The sequence below is a fragment of the Suillus plorans genome, assembly GCF_016647745.1.
Source record: "Suillus plorans strain S12 chromosome Unknown HD556scaffold_101, whole genome shotgun sequence".
In the NCBI taxonomy this organism is placed as follows: Eukaryota; Fungi; Basidiomycota; class Agaricomycetes; order Boletales; family Suillaceae; genus Suillus; species Suillus plorans.
The window spans coordinates 39,239-56,541 of record NW_024537485.1 but is presented as its reverse complement, the minus strand read 5'-3'; the positions used below and the strand labels follow the sequence as shown (position 1 = coordinate 56,541).

The following is a 17,303-nucleotide window of genomic DNA, read 5'->3' as shown; positions in this document are numbered from 1 at the left end:
AACTTAATGTGTGGTTCGGCGCTACTAATTTCGGAAGCAAGATTTGCAGGGCATGAGTGCGACAACAGAGGATCAAGTTCGACAGTAGGATACACAGATCGGGTTTCTTCTCGTATGCCTGGCCTTCGTCAACCGGAGAGGTGATGCGTAGAGAGGTCGGCCCAGGACAGTGCAACACCAAGTACCTGTTAAGCAAAGGGAAAGGGATGAGACCAGTTCTAAAAGGAGTAGAGGAAGCGCAATGAAACATGTTACCATATCAAGAATCTGAAGAAGGCGTCCTGGCGCAAGCCGGGACCATTGTACAGGATAGACAGCATGATACGGCCAACGGAAATAGACTAGACACGGTATTATAGATCCAACGTAGGGCCTCGGCCCAGCGGACAACAAACAAGGATTTAAAAAAATCGACCATCAAGCTGAGCTTCCTATGGAATCGCTCCAAGCCATGCTGCTGCTGTCAAAGCCAGTTTCCCTAGACAGACGAACTTAGAAACCCGAGGGAAATGTGGAGCAGGAGGGGACCTTCTAGACCCGGAGTTGTCGAGAAAGGTAGTGAGCACAAAGCAGGCGATGTGCAGGGTCCAGATAACAAGTAATAATATATTCCTTATAGATGACAAGAAAATATACTTGGTGAGTGGTGATGGAGATCTTACACGACTCACTTTGCCGACATGTAATCCGGGGCCGAACAGAATAGGAAGAATTGCATCATCGAAGTTAGAAATGGAGCAGGCTTGCAGGGTAACACGGCTGTGAGCTTTGAGTGTCAGTTGCGAACAACAAAGATGAATGGAGAACCGAACTGCTTAGCTTTGCTAACCTTTGCCACGGAAGAGAACCTTCAGGGAAAAGAGTTCAGGCAGTGCACTTTGTACTAATCCGTTTTCGACGGTCATGTTCCGAAGAGCAGTCAGCTGTGTTGAAGACATTACAGGCATGGTATTTCGTGCTGTATACTCAAGAATACTCAAGACATGGCAGAAGAAGACAGGTCGTGATGATCGGCAACCGGAAAGCATTTTCCACGCATCAAATAACAGAACGGTCATGACAATCATTTTCCACCCTTCTATAAAGCAGGTATTTGGGAATATAAACGTAAACGCATTGGAAGAGAGAGCGCAGCCAAAAGAATACAAATACAAGAAATATGGCTAGAGATCAGAACCCCACATATCGGCCATATACATCAAGATTTGAAAATGTACAATGAGATTTACATTTAGCCCTGTTGGCTTGGTCACAGCAGACAACAGGAGGACTAAGCAAGGTTCACGACGGCAACGCCGACCCCTTGTGGTTGAAATGGCATGATCAAATCTGAATGTTAGGGATGTGAGGTAGCGTGAAATTCGGCTGATTGTCATAGATTGGGCACAAGCGGTCCCACTCAGCTGTAAAGCAATTCAGCAATTGAAGAACGGATTCTTAACGTATGACCCACCTGGCACGGGGTCCACATATGCGGGGGTATCCGCGGGACTTTCTGCGAAAACCACGCCGAAACCGCTGAATGTGAAGGATTAGCCATTTCGTTCACGGGAAGATTTACACACTTACGCTGCAAGGTGCCAGTCGATGTGACTGTTGGTTCAGAGTTAGTATCTTTCTTGACAGCTCGATACAAAGGTGTCATACCAATGCAAGAACCAGGGGCCAGAGTTGTCAGTGACGAATCGGATCACCGTTCTTTGCCCAGGGTGCCCAGCGCTGACCACATCGCGGCGAACAGGGTTCACGTAATTGTAAGCATTGCTGCCCGCGCTCTGTACTACATCGAATGCATGCTAATAATCAGGAGCACCAGTCAGAAATGCCTTCGGAATGACGGCGAACTTACCCCGTGAAGATGAATAGGATGCTGGTACAATATAAATATGCATCAGTCACGTAAAGATCGAATGAATGGAAAAGACGTACGGGTCCACCTATAGCGCTTTGCATTCCTATCGTCACCTCTACCACTTTGTTGGCCTCGAGAACGTAAACACTTCCGGCTGGGAGCAGCTCAGTAGCTTGTCGAGCTCCACTAAGAATTTGGAGTAGAACAGGAACGGTGCTGTTTCCAAGGGTGGTGTTTCCGAATGTGATGCCATTGACATAGAATTGGAAGTCTGGGGCTTTAACGCTAACCTCCAAGTCGATGTTGATATCTGCGTTCCCGTACCCTGGAGTACCAGGAACACCGGGACTGCCCAGAGCATGCAAGTTGGTCTCTTGCAATTGGTTCTTGGGTGGAAGAGTTACCGTAATCGGGTTGACCGCTGGGGCGCCTCGATAGCGTAGGATAGCAGAGTTCAATCCTCCGATGTAGTTTGCACCCGGCGTATTAGGAAGACTGCGTACCCAGTAGTTTCTCACCGGCTGATTGGCTACCAGAACCACAGAGTAGCGCTGGCCTGAAAGGATCTGGAGTTGGTCTACTACCAGAGGTTCTGTCAGCTGTCCATCCGCTTCGATGACAGTCAAGCTGTGACCATCGATGGAGAATTGGACGTCGGATTGGCATGACATTTGAATCAGGCGCAGGCGATATCGCTTTCCCGGCGTCACATTGATCACTGCAAGATCAGACGGGGGTCCGCCAACATGGCGACCGAGTCCATTGATGAGCATAGAATCGGCATTAGATGGAAGAGCGAGCAATTTGGGGGATACAACATGATACCTAGTGATCCTGAGCTGATCGAACAAATTGACCACGTTTGTAAAACTCACCAGTCAGAAAGTGAGATCACGGTAGTTTCTGGAAATACATGATGGTCAGAGAGTTCATATGATCCAATTTCTCGCTCACCATCGTCGACATCGTACATGTGTGCCATAGGGTCGTCAGGGTCATAGATTATCAAGGCTCCCCTGAGACCATCGCACTGTTCCATAGGTCAGTCCTTCACTGCATATGCAAGGTTCGAGTGATACTTGCATATTGAGAGGAATAATGGCTATGATACCAAAAAGTGCCCGTCTGGTTTTCGGCGGTGAAAGTATGTAGAAAAGAGTGGTTCTGCGTAATGGGGCATTGTGTGACGAAGGCCGTCCCATCGGCATAGTTCGACCGATTTTGGGAGATGCCATGCCAGTGCTACCATAAACAAGATTAATTTTAACAACATCCATGCTGATTTGAAACTACTCACAACACTGGTAAGCAGGAACATCGATTCGTCGGTGAGTTGGTTGACCACCTCAATATTAAACTGATCACCCTATCGTGAGGTCAGCACTGGCACCCAACAAGAATATTTAAAATAATTACCTTCTGAGCTACAATCATGGGTGCAGGAAACATGCCATTGACAACAGTTGCTCTGTCAAAGATCAGGAACGAGTTTGAATGCTATGATAATAGACTTACGGGCGCGGGAAGCCATCGGGAGCGAGGACTGCATTGCCTATGGTCAATCTAGTTGAGGGACCATGTGCAGCGCCCTGAGATAGCGGGTACTCTGAGCGAGACACGGCTATAGCTGTTACATCAAGCGATGAGATGAGAGAAACGAGCAGACAAAGAATAAACATCGCGATTTTTCACGATGGATAGTGAGGCTGCCCTTGGCGAGAGTAGGGAGAAGCAGGATAATATTGTGATGCTCTTGCAGCTTTTATATTGCAGAAGTAGATAGCCTTAAACTAATTCAAAATAATCCGCACCGCAAAACGGCTACTTAGCGCCCCGGTCTTGACGGTGTACTGCTACGGAGTTAGGGTTGTAACAATGATCTGTCGATCCGTTCAAAAATAATAACGTACCACGAAGCCGTGATTCGGATATGATCTGCACGACCCTAGGTGTAGTGCTAGGCCATAATAGCTTGAATGAAACCTTCGTGTGCAGGAAAAGAAGAACGTAAATGACCGAAGGTGCCACTCGATCAAGTACGGAGGCCATGCGAGATTCAGACTAGCAGTTATCATGGTCACACGATATTAGGTACTATGTGATGGTACTAGTAGCATGTCAGGACCTTGGAAGGTGTCTGCATATAATTTTGAAAGGAGATAAGCCGGTAGCCTTGATGCAGAATGGGGATGATCGAAGATTGTGCCATTATTGGATCGTGCAAGTTAGGCTGAAGAACTTGTAATTTAATTGAGGATCAGTTGTCGGCTGGCAGCGCCGGTAACAGTGATTGTGGTACCAAGATTAACCAAACGCACGAGGCCACAGATAGTCAAGTTTTGATGTTAATGTTGATTTGGGGCCTGGCTTATGAGGGCCTGAGGTCATGCCTCACGAGTTACAGTCACTACGGTACGGCCTGGTTGGTTGGTTGGTTGGTGCAAGGAGAAGTGCGAGGCTAAGGTTAGGGTCAGAACTTTGGTTACATAATGTAAATTGCACAGTGCAGGGTCGATTCACACCGTGATGTCTAATACAATGACATTCTCTGCTGAATCGTACTTTGAAACACAACCCGCAACCTCCTTCACTCATCGCCGATATATATCAGGGCGTTCACGAATATATCCAACGGTGCAATTGTACTCCATCTTTTCCTCTGAGCTCCACATGCCAATGATGCCATCGTCCTACATAGGCCGGCGTTGGCACCGTGGACCTCCCCTTATCGCAAATCAACAGGGATACTTAAGTACTTATGTATTGTACACTTTTACATAAATCGCCACATAAATTTTGTCGGCTACTGATATTCTCCCGAAGTTCCAATGTTGTTTGATCATGGCCAGTGTCTTGCTCGGTACCATAATATTTTATCACGGCGTCTTGCTCGTTCTGATGGCAAATCTGACCTTGCTACTTCTGGCCAAATCATGTGCTTCAATACAGGTCAAGGCGGAAATTTAGCATCGTAGTAGTGTAGTACGTATGTCAAACCTTAGAAACAATTCGCGTCCACTGAGCTCCACATGTTCTCTGAATATCTCAAGCGCTCACCAGACAGTGTGCACATGATCAGTGAGCACGTCCTATTTACGTGTGTTCTTTGCTCATCTCCGTCTCTACCCCTTCTTTTGCAATTGTGCTACCTGTGACTTCTCTGCCACAGTTATGTCATTTCTCTCCTAACTATACCATCACATTCAGCATACACGTGTCCGTCTTCATCGTAGATTCGTGGAAGTTCAGCATCTCATACCAAAGAAATCCATTACCCACTACCTTCTCTTTCAATCAGATCAGTGCGAAGCTGGACCCAAAACAGTTTCTCCTGCGACCTACTTATGCAACGACATTCAACGGATGTCAAGGGCTCACGCTGGAGAAAGTCGTGCTAGACCTTCGTACGATGTCGTCGAGGCATTCGAACGCTATTTCCATTTCCAAGAGAAGAGGAAAAGACGACAACACACGTAGTGTACAGACATCTGATTGTTACTCACGGTAGAAAATGTCCTAAGGTGTAAGCTTGCCGACAGTTTACGACGTTGGGGCCGATAGCTCTCATAATTCTTTGATAATATATGTGCGAAGGAATGAAATCGCAAGGCTCGTACAACTGCTTGCTATTACTAACATGTTATCTTGGGGGTGTCTTTACAAATAAAACTGGCAGATCTTCTCGAGCAAGCGTCCTCTTTGGCCCTCCTGGTGGAGCAAAAGGTGATCGGGGCTGGTCTTCAACAGAAAGGTTGGGTAGCTCGATGGTAGGTGAGTGATCCTGATCGGAAGGCGGGATATCGACGCCATACGGCTGACACTCGGGAATACTTGATGCTTGATTATTCACGGGAAGCTGCTCTTGGACTAGATGTGGAATGTCGCTGAAAGGACTCTGCACCTGAGTCGTGTGAGTTGTGGTTGTGTTGTAAGAATCGACCGCACTCACCCACGACTTCGGATCGCCACATGCATGGTGCACCGACAAGGGGCAGCAGACCGAACATAGCACAACAAACTTCTCTGTGTCTCTGAACTGCATTACGACAGGAGGGGCCAGAACTTTTGATGGTGCAGCAGCGACGAAGGTGCATGTCGCATGCAACGCGCTGATCTCGCTCTGCTTGTACTTGGTGGCTGACTTGGTTTTCGAACGCCAAAGATCATGCAACTTTGAGAACAACGAGAGTGCACGAGACCACAGTCTGTTGAACGGCCTTGGATCGTCTTTATTGGCATTCGACGAGCTTTGCTTGATCCTGGTTGATGAGCGGTGCCGAAGAAATACGCAGATTACAAGGGCACTCATGCCAATCATACAGATTGCGAGAATGACGATGTTTGCGACAGGAAATGAGCCTTGATTGACCTGGGCCGGGCGGGAAGGACTGGATGTAGATGCAACTGGGAAGCTAGCTGTGTTGGTGCCATTAATATTGGAAGGTGCCATGATAGATGGAGTCGAAAGTCGGTCAAACCGTCAAAGTCGGCTCAGCTTGGTCCCAGTGACATCCTTCTGATCTCAGCATGGGAATAAGAGGCTGACAATTTTATCAACTTCGCGGAAGATTTCACACTTGACTTGGGGTATCATGATTCGATCCTCGTGGTCACTGACACCCGTGGACACGCAGTATAATTTTACTGCGGTACAGGCTTGAACTTGGCAACGACGGCACTAAATCTGACCATCATGATAGCCATCACGTTGCATAGCCCTGCGAAGTTTTGCGGCTGCGCGACTGCGCTTTCTGTAACAGAACTATTCAAATAAGATCCGCAACGCAAACTTGATCTCCAACAACCATCAAGACCACCCTTAAACAACAAATAATTTACCATGGAAGATGAAGTAGCAGCCCTCGTAAGTTCAATTCCATACCCGTCGTTCACTCCGTCTAGCAAGCATATCATCAAACTTGTCAGGTTATTGATAATGGTTCCGGCATGTGCAAAGCTGGCTGTAAGTTATCCTCGATCTAATCTATTTCACTGTCTGACCTTCTCGCAGTCGCTGGTGATTCAACACGATCCATGGTATTGTAAAGATACACAACTGACTGCCTTCTTTAGGTGACGATGCTCCTCGTGCCGTCTTTCCGTACGTTTTCACATTTTATACAACCCTTATGCGCGGGGTATTCACAGAAATTGTACAGCTCTATCGTTGGTCGTCCGCGCCACCAGGGTGTCATGGTTGGTATGGGACAGAAAGACTCTTACGTCGGGTATGCTTTGCCTCAGTCGTAGTCGTCGTGAGCTTACATCTACACAGTGATGAAGCTCAATCCAAGCGTGGTATCTTAACGCTCAAGTACCCCATCGAGCACGGTATCGTCACGAACTGGGATGACATGGAGAAGATCTGGCATCACACTTTCTACAACGAGCTTCGCGTGGCCCCGGAGGAGCACCCTGTTTTGCTGACCGAGGCTCCTCTCAACCCTAAAGCTAACCGTGAAAAGATGACCCAAATCATGTTCGAGACATTCAATGCACCTGCATTCTATGTCTCAATTCAGGCTGTCTTGTCACTGTACGCTTCCGGTCGTACCACCGGTATTGTCATGGACTCTGGTGATGGTGTCACCCACACTGTGCCTATTTACGAAGGGTTCTCTCTTCCACACGCCATTCTCCGTCTCGATCTTGCTGGTCGTGATCTCACTGACTGTCTCATCAAGAACCTAACCGAGCGTGGTTACTCTTTCACGACGACCGCCGAACGTGAAATTGTCCGCGATATCAAGGAGAAGCTGTGCTACGTCGCCCTTGACTTTGAGCAGGAGATGCAAACTGCCGCACAGTCATCAGCCCTCGAGAAAAGCTACGAACTTCCTGATGGACACGTCATCACGATCGGTAACGAGCGGTAAGATGATCCCCTGTCGATCATTGGTCATCACATCATCTCATATAATCGTGAAAGATTCCGTGCACCCGAAGCTCTATTCCAGCCTTCATTCCTTGGTCTGGAAGCTGCGGGTATTCATGAAACGACGTAAGCAAATATATCAATTACCAGGGATGTTGTCTGATTTTTTCCCTTTCTAGGTACAACTCGATCTTCAAGTGCGATCTTGATGTCCGTCGTGACTTGTATGGTAACATCGTCTTGTCGGGTGGTACTACCATGTTCCCTGGCATCGCCGATCGTATGCAGAAGGAATTGACCTCGCTCTCGCCGTCAAGCATGAAGGTTAGTACCAGGCTTCAGGATATGAGACATAATCTCATTCATCATCGTTTTAGGTCAAGATCGTCGCTCCTCCCGAGCGGAAATACTCTGTCTGGATCGGTGGTTCCATCTTGGCTTCCCTGTCCACTTTCCAGAATCTGTGGTGTTCAAAGCAGGAGTACGACGAGTCCGGTCCTGGTATCGTCCATCGCAGTGCGTATTTCTCGACGTATTACTACCTCTCGATCTCATTCAATTCTACTGCAGAGTGCTTCTAAACGTGATCAAAGAGGCAGTGAAAAGGAATCGTGTCTCCGCTGTACTAGAATGGCATTGCTTTTGATATTTTACGACTAGAGACGCACTCACATAAGTTAAGCCTGGATGTTACAGTTTACTTTTACTCTTTTCAATAGTTTTACGACACATTTTCTTGAATGTCTACGCACTGTCACCAAGCTCACCTATGTAGCGCGAACAACAGATAACTCATTACGTAACAGGTACTCAGGCCCAGGCCCACCATCATTTGAAGCTTCAAGCGAGTCTCCGCAATGTCCGCCAGGATGACCTCCTTGTTCCTTTGACACACCACCTGTTAAAGCAGCCCTGCGGATGAAACCACTACAGCTTCTCACGACTCATAAGCCTCTTTACCTGAGCAACATCGCCGATAATTGACAATTCTGTCGTTCTCCCTTGTTGGTCCTAGGCTACTAGCTGGTGGTCAGACTTACCCTATTGTAAAAAGACTATGGAGGAATCAGTGACCCTGTTGTTTACTATGATTCTGCGGCTGTGAGTCTTCACTGTAAACGGGCACCTACCAGCATCTACTTCGTCAAAATTGCATAGCTAGGAACTGCAATTTCGGTGATGTGGATTCACTGTTACCATGTCACTCTAAATGCAACCGCTCAAGTTCATTTGCATTTTTTTATTCCTTACGAGAATACACTGCCGAGTCGTTCAAGTGTACTATCTACGAGCTGCGGACGACTCGCTTTCTCCTCGTGAAAGTACCATGTGCCGCGAACGGCATTGGAATAATATCAAGTGGAACATCTCCTCTTGAGTGAAGCATACGCTCAATACTCAATGCTCATGTCAAAATAGTCTTCATCGTGAAACTAGAAACACTGTCGGTATCTGTTCTTTCATCAGGCTCTACGTAACGCACGTCCTCGACTGTTCAACTGTCAATCTTAGGACCCAGAGGGTCATCATGTGCTGTGATCAACCTGTCAGAGTAGGTAACGTCGCCTCAGCCCCCTCGTGCAAGGCATACATCTTTAACTGTCGGTATCCCTTCTTTCGTCAAGCTCTACGTAACGCACGTCTTCGACTGTTCAACTGCCAGTCAGTAGAGCCCAGAGGGTCATCATGTCCTGTGGAGCCGATGTTTTCACTATTCCAATCGCAGGCTTCTATCTGCCATTGCGATTCGCAATCATTGCAGCCCGGCGTTGATACCCAACCCCGAAGCCAGCGCCTAGATTCAGTGGGCAATGGTCATTGGGCCTCCAATAAATTAGGTTTCCATTCAATATCCACTGGGCGCATCACGAGGGCACCACAACTAAAGCGCTGACACTTGGCCGCTGTTTGTACTCAACCTCTATATATCAATTTACAGTGACTCAGTTTCCCTAAATCAAATCAGCATGGCTAATACTTTGCACGCCTCAACAGTTCCTTGTCCTCTCAACATATCTGGTATGTCATTACGTAGTATCATCAACTCCGCTGAATAGACGATCTAATAGGTATCATCGTCGATTCCAGGAAGTCGAAACTGGATATAGAGTCTGCTCAAGTATGGATTGGCGAGTCGCGTGTGCCAATTGAACGCAAAGGAAGAAAGAGTTTACGACGGACATTTTCTCCACCCATGTAAGTACTCGACTCTAACGCATATTCTCACATGAGTTGCTACTGTATTTTCGCTCTAGGGTGCTTTCTCATGGGGATACATTTTCCTTACATATGGATTGCCTTGACAAGCCATGGTTTAACACAAAGACCGAAGATTGTATTTTCAACCCAGAAGATATGTTCCACGTGTATAGTGCAAGCAAAGGACACGGTGAGACAATAATCATCGCATTCTTACCTTGATCACTTACGAACTCAACCTCACATGCGTAGAATATACCACACATCATAACAAAATCAGAATCGTCGTCTACTTTTCTAGGAATCCAATAACTATTCCTCGGTGAGTCAGGATGATAATCAAGTGTCATTCTTGAGGTTGACACTCCCAAGGTTCCGAATTCTAGTGATAGGAAAGGTATTGGGCGTTTTTCGATCTCAGGCCAGTGTTGACGCCGTGCTTTTAATAGACTGACGTCAGCAAGTCATCACTAATCAGCCACGTATTTGCAGTGGAATAAATGGTGGGTTGAATGCGACGCTTCAACGAACACAGCTACTTATATGATCAATAGATCGATTTGCGCGGGGCCAGCATTAATCATGAGTTCATCTCACCTCAAAACGACAAATTTGTTCTCCTCGGTAGCAAAGGTTTTGGACTCAGAGACAACCTTGAAACAATCCGAGATTTCATTGACCGTCGGAGGAACATGTCTCCGGAACATCAGTTGCATGCTGTTTGGTAGGGATTCTATCTCGACCATTCCGTTATGGTGGACTGAACAAATACACGGAAGGCTCTGCCTTCAGACACCCCGTACAGGCGGACGTTTGCTAGACACGAGAACGAAGAAATTTCTGACATTGAAACGTAGTGGAATACTTGGAAACGGCGAGTGAATCGATAACTATCTCTCTCCTACGTTGGAGCTCACACTTTGCCAAAGTTCCCGTCATTGTCGTTCTTACTAAATACGATAGGCTCGTCAATCAGATACAGCAAACTCTAGATAAAACCTCCCTCGAAGGATTGAGCAATGAAGCGATCAAGGAACTCGCAAAGAAGAATGCAGAAGCCGAGCTGCAGAATATCTGCATCAGACCTCTAGAGAAATTTGCAGGGTCTAATATTCCCCACGCTGCGATCTCTAGTGTGTATCAATACTTCATCAAGTTCATGTGTGCCTCTGAAGTGCAATATTCCAGTCAACGAAGACTATAAGAAGACACTCACCCACCTGATTCAGATAACCGAAAACTGTGTCAGTCAGCATTCTGCGTCCGAAGCTACAGTGATGACCTCCATCCGAGTCGCTCAACGAGTGGATCCTGGACTCAAAATAAAGGCATCATTCGAGTGAGTCTTACTTGTTTCATTCTTATCTCGTGATTTACGTAGTGTCAGAATTGCCAAGAAAAGTCTGTCCTAGTTCGCGTTGATAATGACTGAATACAATCTGAATATTCTTGTCTTGCAGAATACCGGAAGACGTTTTCATGTTGTTGCACAATATTCAAGAAGCACAAGATGTGGGATTTTCTACATATGCTTCATACTGACATCGTCAATGTGTGGAATTTCTATGACCTTCACCATGTAATGGCTATCTTATTTGTCATCTTCACTTCCGCCCTAACGTGATTTGTGCATAGCACTTGAACAGCCAAAAGTTCAGGGAATCGATAATAAAAATGGTCGAAGTTGAACCTGCCCAAGGACATCGACACTTCTTCAGCCACGCACCAGTGATTCAGCACTTCATGTCCTACATCGTCCACTTAACGCTTGTGTCGCAGACACTTTATTTCGTGTCGGGAGGCCAGCAAATCACCTGTAGGGCCATCAAGCTCGCAGTCTCTTCCTACCTCACCTCCACAATGAGAGCAGAGGCTCAGACTTGGATTCAGGCTTGTGATAGGCAATTGACCATCTTGGACCATGTGGATCGGGATAGAATCGTTGAGGTGATACGATCTTATAGTATCAATGCAACACAAAGGGTCGAACGTCGGGAAAACATTCACCTGAGTGCCCCCATTAATACACCTGCTACCGTATTTCACCCTACTATGAATTACACTATTACTATGAACTACCCTACTACCCAATGGTTTACACGTCAGGGTTAACAATATTTAGGAGCATGTCATACCAAATGCGAGAAAGATATTTGAAATTTAAACTGACCAGACATGACTTCAAATTTTGGCAGTGTACTCACTGATGTCTCCTTGTCACTGACTCGCTTGCCTCCAGGATCTGACCCTTACATTCTCCTCCTTTACTCCCTCCGCAGCCATTGATGGTGAGGCGTGCTTCACCGAAAGATGAGGGTTAAAATATTGGCTCAAGCCTTTCAATGCAGAGAGTTTATATTCAAGTGTGTCAAGAAATGACCTTGAACGAGACATCCAAGTACATACCTCAATTCCAGGACCGACATGCCATTACTTGTCGATAAGAATCTGGAAGAATTGCTGCAAAGTCGGAAGTAAGGATATGGACCGCACTGACTCTGGTCGTGCAGCCGCACCCCCAAGCACTTTTCATGTGCTAGCTGACGGCGCTGCGTTCAAAAGTAAAATTACTAAAATGAAAAAGGGGGACATGCCTCGTGCCTGGCTGCTCAGTCAGGTTCAGTCCTGCAACTAATAAGGAATACTATGGATGACTTCCCGTGAGGTGATACTTCAGGGAGGTGTGTCGTGATGCCGGGTGACCGTTTATTCGACAACTTGAAGGGTCTTCCCAACAAACTTTAAATCTCCTTCCAACTGGAATAAACTCAAACTTTGCCTTTTTAGGACACTCATATTCGCTGACATAATCTTACCGCGCGGCATTTGTCCAGCGCCGTTCGATACTTACTACCGCTCCCGACGCACTTCACGAATCCCTTGCACTTTCGCATGATTACCTTGTGCGTATAGGCACTGGCTTGGACGCTTTTTGATCTGAGCTGAATCTCTGAACCTGACGCTAGCGCTCGCCAAGGGACAGGCTGACAGCGGTACCTTCTTCGATGTTTCGTCATCAACACCCGACGGACAACTAGTGTCCAATGCGAAAGTTCAATCAAGAATGTTTCCAACCCTACCTTCTGCATCTGTACCATGCCGTTGGACAGTAAGCATGCCATGGCCCTTCGCATTGCCATGAAGGTCCAGAATGACGACAGCCGACAGCCGTCGGACTGCTGGCATATACAGAGACGCTTTCGAGCCTGAGGAGTACAAGGTGATTGGTTGATTTGGGTCTTTCCCTCTACGATACTATATTTTGTTGAAGATCTATACTCATAAATGAAGTATACTACGTGGCAACCACATCGCGGGATCGCCGACATCTGCACGTTTATCGATCCTGTTGTTCACACTCTTCGTCAACGACTTCCATCTCCATCTCATTCTGCAGCGGTTGATACTGATGTATGATATCATCATAATGTTTCGTTGACTTAGGGTTTGGTTTCTCGTATAGAATGTTTGGGTAACTCACGGTAGTCCTACAGGAAGTCATCTGATGTATCACATCGTAGAAATGGCAACCTTGCAGGGCAGATCACATTGTTATTTCCCAGAGCAGTGCGATCATCGAGTATCTGCACAACCAAACAGATGCGCCACTGACAAAAGTTTGATAACATCAACGACAACTGTACGTATTCTTTCCTTCGGTACGTTGATAGTGGTATTAATATTATTGTATCCTTCGCCACAGGTGGCCGCAATTCCTAATGGTAGACAGCATATTGAGCACAATCGCCGCCGACTCATAGTAATTCGCAGCCTTCCCAAGCAAGCAGCTGTGCGTGACTTACATACATATTGCGCCGCAGCGTTTTCGGGCATCAGCGATCAATTGTTAGACTAAGGTACTACCGACAACCAGACATGTGGGCTTCAGCCCGCTTCGGCGGTTTCATGTCCGGGTGATTAATTATATATATGTACCCGATGACCGAACACCAACATACTATGCACACCTCTATAAATTATTTCTTGCACAGAGCAATAGCGATATCGCGGAGTCTGAAACGATGATGGCGCCGGCGGGTGATACCTTGTGACATCCTGTGACATCCTTCGGAGCGGAATTTGTAAGCTCCTCACACATGCACTTAGCGGCGGCCAGTAGTCGGCGGTGTGATAATGGGCCCAATTCAATTTTCTTGTCCCGGAACCACATACAAAAACAGTACATGTGATTCTGCCAGCCCCTACTATAAAGTCGGCTACACCTTTCAGATCAAACACACAGTTTAACAATGGATTTACCACCTGGGATCGTCTACCTCATCGGTTGCCTGCCACATCTCCTATTGCCCCCAACGATAGTTTATGGTCTCAACCGCATCTGCGATTTTGCATTCGGCGTATCCTTGCAAGGATGGTCGCAGATTCCTGCATATGTGTTATCTTTCCCTGCTCTGTTTACTTGCAGTGTGCTCGCAGCAAATTACCATGATAGGCGCCAGGCTGCCATGCATGGTGCTGTCCTTCCACCCATGTTTCCAAGTAAATGGCCTGGCAGTCTGGATCTCCTCGCAGCCTTGGTACAAAATTTCAAGATTGGATATATGGGTATGATACTCGACAACTCACTTCACTTTCTCCTATCAATACTTACGATCGCGATCGTAGGGGAATTAATGGAAAAGCAGTGTAACACTCTTGGGCATACCTTCAACATGCGAGTCCTCTTTGAAAACAGGGCATGTACATTCTTTCACATCCTCAGTTTCATTGTTGATATGTTGCGATCAACAGATCTTCACCGCCGAACCAGAACACATAAAGGTAAGGAGTTCATCGGAATGTTATAATTCCAGACATTCAAGCGTAGCAGGCAATTCTAGCAACAAAGTTCACATCATTTGCGAAAGGTCGGCGATTTCATGTGCGGAGTATTGTCCCGATTTGATGGAATAACATTTTCTACTAACAGGGCCTATGTTTTCGGACCAAGTCAACTCCCTCCTTGGCACCGGAGTGTTCAATTCCGATGGTGAGTGTGTTTCCAATATTTCACCGTGACAATATAGTTTACTATCTATTTCAGGGGATGTCTGGAAGTGTGCCTTATCTATTTCCATTCATTGTTCGACAGGCTTAATCTAGTGACTACAGATTCCACCGCTCGATGACACGCCCGTTCTTCAGCAAAGACCGGGTCAGTCATTTCGATATATTTGACAAGCACGCGGAAGACGCGATCAGCCAGCTGAAGATTAGACTCAGAGATGGCTACCCCGTGGATTTCCAGGTAAACTTATGATGACTATTCTATCCTTATTCCTGCTGACGTTGCTTTAGGACATGGTCTCTCGTTTCACCTTAGATTCTGCGACAGAGTTCCTCTTCGGACAAGATGTCTGTTCTCTCTCCGCTGGCCTGATCTACCCACCGTCGTCGCCACGTTCTAAAGACGTCGCGTTTGAGAATCACCCAGCCAACAAGTTTGCGCATGCATTCAGTGAGGCTCAGATTGCTGCTGCCTATCGCGGCCGGTTTGGCTCAGCGTGGCGCCTGTCTGAATTCTGGACTGATCGTGTTAAGAAGCACATGGATGTTTGTTACAAGTTCATCGACCCGATACTCAAGGAAGCATTAGAAAAGAACAAAATGCTCAAGGAGAACATGGACGAGAAGACCGATGCAAAGGATAGGGATGTCGAAGAAGGCGAAACGCTGCTTGATCACTTGGTGAATTACACAGAGGGTATGCAGCGCAAGCGTTGACGCATCATCCCAAATGACATGAATTTGTTTCCTTCTAGACCCCATCGTCATCAGGGACGAAATTCTTAACATCATGATTGCTGGACGTGACACTGTATGTATTTCTTTCGGACGGTCTTTCTCAGGATGCTAAGACTGCTCTTTCCAGACTGCAGCTACCTTGACTTTTGTCATCTACATGCTCACACAGCATCCCGATGTTCTCCGTCGTCTTCGCGAGGAGATCCTTAGCAAGGTGGGTAGCTCAAGGAGACCAACCTATGATGATATGCGCGATATGAAATACATGAGAGCAGTTATTAATGGTGAGTCGTACTCAAAAGCCACTTTCTCTTGAGGTGACACGACAATTTCAGAAACGCTTCGACTCTACCCGCCTGTGTGAGTATTAGGTCCACTCCCTTGAACTTTTTGTACTTGATCTCATCGAATTTCTCTAATTATATTAGGCCATTCAATGTCAGGTAAACGCTACTCTGTCCATGCGCATGTCTTTGTGCTCATTATGGATCAGGACCAGTACAGAACCAGCGGTCTGGCCGGGAATCGATGGGGGGAAACCGATCTACATCCCTCCAAATACTAGGTGATTACATCAAGAAATGGATTTGTTTGTTCAACTGATGATGGATGTATCAGGACACCTTACTCTGTATTCTTGATGCACCGGCGAACAGATTTGTGGGGACCAGATGGTGAGCACGACAATAGATTGACTGTTTCGTTGAAATGAATGTTTACTGACATTCTTCTCCACCAGCTCAAGAATTCGACCCAGATCGGTTCCTTGACGATCGTCTCCGGAAATATTGTACCCCTAACCCATTCATCTTCGTGCCTTTCAATGCAGGTCCCAGGATTTGTCTCGGGCAACAGGTTTGTTGACCGCTCTCACACAGTATTCACGCTGACATCTATGTTTCTCTAGTTCGCCTATAACGAGACTTCTTTCTTCCTCGTCCGACTTCTCCAGCAGTTCTCTTCAGTCTCCTTGGCCACCGACGTCCAGACTCTTCCGCCTGCAGAGTGGGCGGAGTGTTCTGGCCGCAAAGCCATCGAAAAGGTCATCATCAAAAGCCATCTTACCATCTATGCACATGTAAGCCCTTCCTTAACTTTGGTTATTTGTCTAGTGGCTCATGTCATGTATAGAACGGGGTATGGGTTAGGATGGAGGAGGCTAGCCCTGTTGAGGTTGTGTAGATACAACGGACGAGCATCACGACGACAAACTATTTATATTATCTGTACTGTACTGTGTCGATGGCATGGTACTTCCTGCTGGAACAACTTGAATCTGCTCTTTGTCTCTGTATGCGGATTTACTTTTCTTTCAGCGCCATTCTTACGACTACAGCTGTTTAATCTTTTCCTCCTGGACAAAGAAAGTCGATCATTTATTTTGTTTACGCAACTTGGTCCCGGGGATTATTGACAAAGTGGGTCCGAGTGGGTCCGATCCTTCAGGCGAGTAACCAAGCTTGAGCCGAGCAGACCAAACCTCATATATCATAGTACAGGCATTAATTAATGTATTGCCGTTACATTTTTGCATTGGTCTGTCTAAATCTCTATGCAAAGGACTGTGAGCATCTACCACCAACTTTGATGTGCTGGCACATGCCATCGTCAGTCTCCACTTATAATACTATA

At 46.6% G+C, this 17,303-nt stretch overlaps 6 protein-coding genes across 6 annotated transcripts; 4 read left to right on the top strand and 2 right to left on the bottom strand.

Annotated features, from left to right (window-relative positions):
- Positions 1–1,195: 1,195 nt before the first annotated feature.
- On the bottom strand, positions 1,196–3,637 carry HD556DRAFT_85113 (laccase). Its single transcript, XM_041311834.1, has 12 exons — positions 3,368–3,637; positions 3,269–3,320; positions 3,150–3,218; positions 2,936–3,094; positions 2,807–2,882; positions 2,728–2,755; positions 1,930–2,677; positions 1,850–1,870; positions 1,648–1,796; positions 1,570–1,593; positions 1,454–1,518; positions 1,196–1,403 (listed from the first exon to the last, which is right to left on the bottom strand). Exons 1-12 carry the CDS (start codon positions 3,529–3,531, stop codon positions 1,324–1,326), a joined length of 1,635 nt encoding a protein of 544 aa, XP_041153386.1. The 5' UTR covers positions 3,532–3,637; the 3' UTR covers positions 1,196–1,323.
- Positions 3,638–5,033: 1,396 nt separating this feature from the next.
- HD556DRAFT_85029 (uncharacterized protein) lies at positions 5,034–6,497 on the bottom strand. The gene has a single exon (XM_041311831.1). The coding sequence runs from the start codon at positions 6,300–6,302 to the stop codon at positions 5,493–5,495; it is 810 nt and encodes a 269-aa protein (XP_041153385.1). The 5' UTR covers positions 6,303–6,497; the 3' UTR covers positions 5,034–5,492.
- Positions 6,498–6,576: 79 nt separating this feature from the next.
- HD556DRAFT_84722 (actin 2) lies at positions 6,577–8,782 on the top strand. Its single transcript, XM_041311814.1, has 9 exons — positions 6,577–6,815; positions 6,864–6,869; positions 6,926–6,953; positions 7,012–7,080; positions 7,128–7,724; positions 7,782–7,853; positions 7,907–8,051; positions 8,105–8,243; positions 8,298–8,782. The coding sequence occupies exons 1-9, from the start codon at positions 6,800–6,802 to the stop codon at positions 8,306–8,308; spliced, it is 1,083 nt and encodes a 360-aa protein (XP_041153384.1). The 5' UTR covers positions 6,577–6,799; the 3' UTR covers positions 8,309–8,782.
- Positions 8,783–9,434: 652 nt separating this feature from the next.
- HD556DRAFT_84993 (uncharacterized protein) lies at positions 9,435–10,499 on the top strand. The gene is made up of 5 exons (XM_041311827.1): positions 9,435–9,746; positions 9,797–9,923; positions 9,983–10,116; positions 10,179–10,248; positions 10,299–10,499. The coding sequence occupies exons 1-5, from the start codon at positions 9,695–9,697 to the stop codon at positions 10,378–10,380; spliced, it is 465 nt and encodes a 154-aa protein (XP_041153383.1). The 5' UTR covers positions 9,435–9,694; the 3' UTR covers positions 10,381–10,499.
- Positions 10,500–12,091, top strand: HD556DRAFT_84994 (uncharacterized protein). The gene is made up of 7 exons (XM_041311828.1): positions 10,500–10,650; positions 10,706–10,800; positions 10,856–11,059; positions 11,115–11,265; positions 11,314–11,327; positions 11,387–11,505; positions 11,562–12,091. Exons 1-7 carry the CDS (start codon positions 10,619–10,621, stop codon positions 12,036–12,038), a joined length of 1,092 nt encoding a protein of 363 aa, XP_041153382.1. The 5' UTR covers positions 10,500–10,618; the 3' UTR covers positions 12,039–12,091.
- A 2,079-nt stretch (positions 12,092–14,170) lies between these two features.
- On the top strand, positions 14,171–17,180 carry HD556DRAFT_1456065 (cytochrome P450). The gene is made up of 15 exons (XM_041308126.1): positions 14,171–14,492; positions 14,553–14,656; positions 14,755–14,794; positions 14,857–14,920; positions 15,030–15,174; positions 15,225–15,630; positions 15,689–15,744; positions 15,799–15,955; positions 16,007–16,031; positions 16,100–16,114; positions 16,165–16,236; positions 16,290–16,345; positions 16,411–16,526; positions 16,579–16,749; positions 16,803–17,180. Exons 1-15 carry the CDS (start codon positions 14,177–14,179, stop codon positions 16,851–16,853), a joined length of 1,794 nt encoding a protein of 597 aa, XP_041153381.1. The 5' UTR covers positions 14,171–14,176; the 3' UTR covers positions 16,854–17,180.
- Positions 17,181–17,303: the final 123 nt, after the last annotated feature.